Source organism: Telmatherina bonti (assembly GCF_933228915.1).
Source record: "Telmatherina bonti genome assembly, chromosome: 22".
Taxonomy (NCBI): domain Eukaryota; kingdom Metazoa; phylum Chordata; class Actinopteri; order Atheriniformes; family Telmatherinidae; genus Telmatherina; species Telmatherina bonti.
In genome coordinates, this window is record NC_136631.1 from 15,195,409 (window position 1) to 15,202,122 (window position 6,714).

Here is a 6,714-nt window from a genome sequence, read left to right on the forward strand (position 1 = left end):
CACAATTAGATAATTTTTTTTAACATGTTGGTTCCAGTCTGTCCATATTTGATGCGTTATTAAATTACAAGTTTAATTAATGACAAATGACAAAAAGCACATTTTTTTTACTGGTAGGCAAACATTTAAGAAGGGTCTTTGTCATTAATTAAACTTGTAATTTAATAAGGCATCAAATATGGACAGACTGGAACCTAGATGTTTTAAAAAAACGATCTAATTATGATTGTAGTTATTTTTTTAGTTAATTTATTTTGAAAATATTGAAAATCTTACATACTCTACCTTCAAGCATGAGCCTCATTTTCCCAAATAAGTACATATATGAAACAGATTCCATTACAGGACAGTCTTGATGTTCTCTCAAACAGTCAAAAATAAATACGAGTTTTGGCATATTTACCAAAACCCAATTTCTTGCTTCCCTGAATTTTATCATCATGTGTGTTTTGCAGGAGAACTGCACCAATGGTGAGATCCTAAATTCACTGCAGCATGTGCGTCCAGGTGGTGGCTTCAAACCCAACTTCACCATCTTTGAGAAGTGCGATGTCAATGGAACAAACACGCATCCAGTCTTTGCCTATCTGAAAGACAAACTCCCCTATCCTGATGATGACCCCAGTTCCCTCATGCAGGATCCCAAGTTTCTGGTTTGGAGTCCCATTAGCAGGACGGACATCTCCTGGAACTTTGAGAAGTTCCTCATTGGGCCGGAGGGCGAACCTTTTAAAAGATACAGCAAGAAGTTCCCCACCATTGACATAGAACCTGATATTCAAAGACTGTTAAAGTTAACCAAAGCCTAAGAATAGCTCCCTCTCCTCCTCCTCTTCCTCCTAATGGCTTCTCATCCATAACTGTCAGAGTTGACAAGCGGCCCTCCATACTTTTAAGCCTTAATAAATGAGGGTGATATTCTAAAAAGCTGAGGGAGTATCATCTGAGATTCTGTAAGTCCTTAAAAGTAGTGGAAGACTGTATTCTTTGTATTTTTCAAACTGTGACCAAAGAAGAGAAAGCATTTTCACAAGGGATGCTTTTCTTTTAGTTTCTGGTCCTTTGCTAGTGTTGCCAGCAGATGGTGCTACTCATTTAATTGTTCAAACATAACTTCAGTCATGCTTTTATGAATTAAAATTCAAAACACACACACACAAATATTAGCACTAAAATAACACACTAAACCCTGTAAAATCGAACTTGTCTCTCACTGAAGTGCTTCCCTAACCGAACCACATCAAAGACCAAGTCTCCACGAAGATGTGCTCCCTTTTGCTCCCAAGTGTGACAAAAGTAGGTGTAGCAAAGGAATAACATGGCTTGTAATAAAGCGTTAAGAAGGTGGAATCATATTAAACGCCCTTGAAAATAACTTGCAGGCTTTTAGTATTGTGTATCCTGACCTGCAGTACACTCTTTTAAATAACCAAGGCTGCATTTCCAAATAAACTTTGCTGAGAGCAGTAGACTATGCAGCAAGCAGCAAGAACGCATTACTGCCACAGTGCTGGCTAAAGATGAGTCCTAAATCACACACTTAGGAAAGTATCAACCTTTATCCTATGTGACATGCTCTCATCGAGCTTTGGTTTTCTATGCACAGAGGGCTTTGTTTGCGGTGTCTGTGGATTAGGACAGGATTTTATTTGCATCCACTCTCATCCACATCCTTTCATGATGTCAGAGCCACAGCCAGCCTAGCCATGCCCTGATATCTCTTGGAGGTTGCACCCAAGTCAGTGACAGTTCACTGCTTTCATTTCTGCTTGTAGTGGTTTAGGTGGCTGTAGCCTGACTCATCATTTTAAATCACATTTCAATGTTTGTGTGGTTGTGATGCATGAAGACATGTGATTAATATTTTTCCCACAGCCTTGTTGCTCTGTGGAAAGGAAAGAAGAGGAAACGACACTGCTTCTTAGAAGAGGCAAACATTAGATAAACATCGACAGGGTCCTCTCCTGCAACCCTCTGCACTGCTCCGTTCTACACAAAGCTTGCAGAAATAATTCCTCAAAGATCATTTATATGTGAAAGATAATCACTCACACTCAAACTTTGAAACTATGTTGAAAAGCCTGAAAAAATACTACAGCCAACCTGTAGATTTATGAAATATGGTGAACAAATTATGTATTTTTCTGAAGGCAGTTATTTTGGCTTGTTTGTATTTTATTAATGAAGAGATGTGAATTTGCTCAAGTGGCAACAGGCAAAGGGGAAAGTAGTCTGGAGTTTGTTGTTGCTGTCTTGAACGAGGAAGTTCGAGGAAGTGAAACAAAACAAACAAAAGATGTATGTGAAAATGAGCTGTGTAAAAAACAAACAAACAAACAAACAAACAAAACAAAAAAAAACCCATCACATAAGAGTAGCACTGAGACATTGGGGGGGGGGGATCAACCATGAAGAAGTGCTACAAAGTGACGCTGTCTAGATTGACTGCTAAAGGCAGTTAACTGCCTGCTAGCATTGTTTACATTATTCTGAGGCTATCTTTTTAGCACAGAGTGAGCGCTCCTCCATTTTTTCCCATTCCTCTCCTAACCGCCACAGGTGAGCCCTGTTGCCACGGTAACGTTTGCTTTCCCGCGAAGCCCTCTCGCGAGACTCCAGGGCAGAGAGGGAGAGAGGGGAGGCTGCCTGAATGATCTCATCTCTCCAGCAGCTGCATACCGCAGCGAGGCAAACCCGTAACTTTCTATCAAACTTCCAAGTTGCCTTTCGGAGAAAGAGACCGGGCCATTTTCAGTCTGAACCGGAGGAAACGCGTTTCCAGCGAAGTCACAGCAGAGCGCTACGTAGTTTGTCTCGGACTAACAGCGTTTTTCCCCTAGTTGAGACAAAAGGAGGAAAACCGTGTTGTGTGACATCCTAAAGGAGAAAAGGTGAGTAGGGAACGTGGTACTTGGTCATGTGCGGGGTTTGCATAGCACAAGGTGCCATAATGGCCATGTCACTGGTATGAAGCACGTTTTTGTTTTGTTTTTTAATCTCGAGTGGAGTCAGTGCGCAGTCAGTGCCAGTGTTTTTCTCTTATTTTGTAATTAATGGTGGCGAACCAGACTCGTCACCAGGGTTGTCAAAATCTACTAATCTGTGGTGTGTGTCAAGGACGTGGATCTCTGCGCTTCGCTTGTGAGGTGACTCACAGGTGGCATCGTTACACCATTAAATACAGCATGTATGTACACCCGAATTTGCCCCCGTGGTATGGGTTTACCCCGTGTTGTTACCACGCGGGAGGGTTTTGGAAGGCTTCAGGTGATTTCCTTAAACCACATCTGCCTGACCCCGAGTTGGATCCAGCTCGCCTAACTAATCTTAGAAAAGAGCTTGACATTATGAAATTATATCCATTATTAAAGATATTAATTGCAGTACTGGATTCCTGCTGATTATACCCCCAAATGAGTGAAAATAACACGGTATTTTGTAGGGCTGTGACGATATGCTTTTGTCCCGATTCAATTCGATTCCGATATTTGGGTGCCGATTTGATATAAATTGCAATTCTCACAATTCTTTGAAATAGCTGATTTTTGTAGATTAAAAACTAAACAAACAAAAAAATGTACTTTTTTTTTTTTTTTTTTTGCTCCTTGTTTTTATTGATTTCAATTAGGAAAAAAACAACGCAGTAGCCTGACCATCATTCTGCTGCTATAATGCACAGGAAGATGAGTGAAAAGATTGATTAAAAACAATAAAAATGACAATTTTTTTTATTATGGATTATAATTATTTAAAAAAAATCTATTTTTAACAAAATGATTTTAAAACTGAAGCAAAAAATTGTCAATTTTCCCACCCCTTGCATTTTGATCAGATAGTAAGTGTGATGACTAACCAGTTGTTCATGCATGTAATGTGCTGAAATCAAGTACATATTTGTGCTGTGGAGAAAACATGAAGAAACAAGGGAGATATGGCAGGAGGTTTTATTGACAGCCAGATTATGGTGCTAATCTTTAAAAGTTTTGAGCCCAATGTACCTTATTTATTAACACATGCTGTAAAAAAACAAAAAAACAAAAACCCCCCAAAAAAACCTTGCAGGTAGAAAAAAAATAATAGCTGACCTTCATCTGAGTCATAGTAGCAGCACACGTTGGCTAACCTGGCATTAGTCTGGTGAAAAAGGAAATCTTTGAGTTTAGCTTTGGGCTAGGATCAAGAATTTTTAGCATTCTTGATGGGCTTAGCTGACCTACGGTGTTGGGCATGACTGATCATACAGCTCCTCTGCCATTTATACTGCTGAGTCTAATCTTACACTGGACTGCTCCTTACTTTTTCTGATGGGATTTCTTATAGAGGATAAATCCATTGCAGATGCAGCAGCTTTATTATGGTAAGCAATATAATGTTCTCAGTTGCTGCGTGAGCCAGAAATGGCTCATTTTAGGAGACTGGTTTCAGTAACAGCATGTCAAAACAGTTCAGACCAAATATTCTGGTTATGCTGTCAGAACAAATTTGCTCAATGAAAGGGATAAAAAAAAAGTTCTTTCTTTTTTTCCAGTATTAATAGTACTTTCTTTGATTTGTTATCGAAGGACGATATTTCTATTTTCACGTTTACATCATACCTCATACAATTGTTATTTTACCCTTGTGTAGAAGAGTCTGTGTAATGTGCCCCGATATTCACAGAAGGATGCTTCCTGTTGCTAAGTTGAGCTTATGTTTCTCCAGTGCATTGGCTCGAAGGGAATAGCTTGAGCAAAGATAAAAGGGAACAACAAGAGGAGCTTTGTGCCGCTTTATAATTTGCAACTCTGGAATGTGTGGGCTGCCGCTGCTTAAATGATTGTTTACTTTTTCTAATCAATAGTTAGATCTCTTTTTAATTTATGTGTTAAAGTTCAGACAGCAAGAAGAATTTAAACGCCCAGCTCTTTTCACAGGGATGTGCACTTCTGTTTATTTATTTTAATATTGCGCACTTTTTGGGCAAGTGCAGCACAACCTGGCTGGCTGTCGGGAAGCCCATGACTTCCATCTTGCTACACGTAACTAATGACAAACTAAGCAGACCTTAAGACATGTCTGATGTCTCATTTAACAGAAGTCTTTGTTCCGAGTTCTGATAAAAACTCAAAGATGTGTAACATATTGCTGAGTTTTGACTCAACCTTAGGTAATAGCCTGAAATAGAGAAGTTAGTTTTGTTTATTACAAAAGCTATTCTTCATCAGGCCCATGAGTGATGCGTCTGACTGATATTAGTCAGCTCATAGTCAGAGGTCAAATGACTTGATGGTAATGTGGCCTTCGGTGGTTTTTCAGTGTGAGCATCTTTTTGACAGTGACTGGGGTGGCTGATGGAGTTTGAGCGAAATTAGGTGTGACGATGGGTTTGCGCTTCCTGCTTGCTAAACTGTTGGAATGCTCTGTCTTTGTCTGGGTCGGATGGTCCGTTGTACACCGGCTGATGGAGGAAAGCTGAGGGCTCGGAAGCTACAATAGTGATGATGTAATCCCTTTTCAGCACTCTGTCATGGAGTAAATGATCACAGACAATGAAAAATTCCTGTACTGAACCCCACCTGCCACAGAGTTTTGGGAATTTTGACCTCGCAAAATTGCACAGCAATTCGAAACCCTGTGATTATCTGTGCAGGAGGTTGTGTAGAGCCCAGTGACATTGGAAGTTTGACTGTGGGACAAGTTCAGAGTGCTTCTATTGGCTGTGATCTGGTCCGGTTTGACTGTTGTGTCTGCACTTAGTGGTGCATTACTTATATGTCCATGAACTAAAGAAACCTCTGTGTGACTGTTTTATGTCATTTTGCTTTCAGTTCTCCAGCCAAAGCCAAAACCCACAGTCATGTAGAGATCAGACAGTGAGTAATTCCCCTTTTCTGCTCCCATCTAACCTCACACAGGCTGAAAATAGTAGAAACTGGGACAGGGATTGGAAAACCGAGATGAAAAAGTGATTAAGAATTATTGCAAACAACCACTTTGTTGAAAAAAGAATGTGGGAGAAGAAAAAAAGTGTTCCATTATGAAATCTGGGATTCTGATGATGATGATGTGTTGCTGCAGGCTATCTCCTCTGCCACTCAGCGATGACGTTCCTGGTATTGTCTCGACATGTCTGCCACTGTGTCCTTTTTTTGTGCACATTTTCTCTGTAAGGGATTACAGAACTCAGCTCGGAGAAGAATCAAAACATCAGGCAGAGCTACAGATATGTGCCTCATGCAGAGCTCGTGTGGGCAGCTTTGGAAAATAATTCCACATCCAGAAGGGAAAAAAAAGCCCCTCACACTCAAAAGCAGAAAAAACAAATCAGATTTTGCTGTTGTCCCCTTTTGCGGACAGAAATCTGAGAGGCAGACAGGAATGCATGAGGGCTTGGTCACGGCTGATTTCGATGCAGTTCTTGATTCTTAGACAGGTCTGTTCAGCTTGTCCTCATTCCTGTTCATGTTTACAACTGTTTTCATTGCTTTCAAAAGCAACTTTTACAACGTTGTGTGAGGTAAAGCTGGAATGCAAGAATGGCACGTTGCTTGAGGTTAACTCCTGAACACTATTTCAGAAAATGGCTGTAGTTCAGCAGCTTCAAGTTTGCTAGAAAGTGGAAGCAATCCTGCTGTAGTTTGCGTGCTTTACTGTACTAAATCCAGAATAATCCCTCTTCAGATTGCTCCAAAATTCCAAATCCTTTTGCTTTGGCGTGAGGGAATCCATTTCCAG

General features: G+C 40.3%; 1 protein-coding gene across 1 annotated transcript in view; it reads left to right on the forward strand.

Moving 5' to 3' along the window:
• Positions 1–809, forward strand: part of gpx2 (glutathione peroxidase 2) — a gene marked incomplete at both ends in the record, with an annotated part of 1,513 nt that extends 704 nt beyond the window's left edge. The window contains one exon of the mRNA XM_079262452.1: positions 456–809. Within this exon, the coding sequence (XP_079118578.1) occupies positions 456–809 (354 nt within the window). The remainder of the gene's footprint in view (positions 1–455) is intronic.
• Positions 810–6,714: the final 5,905 nt, after the last annotated feature.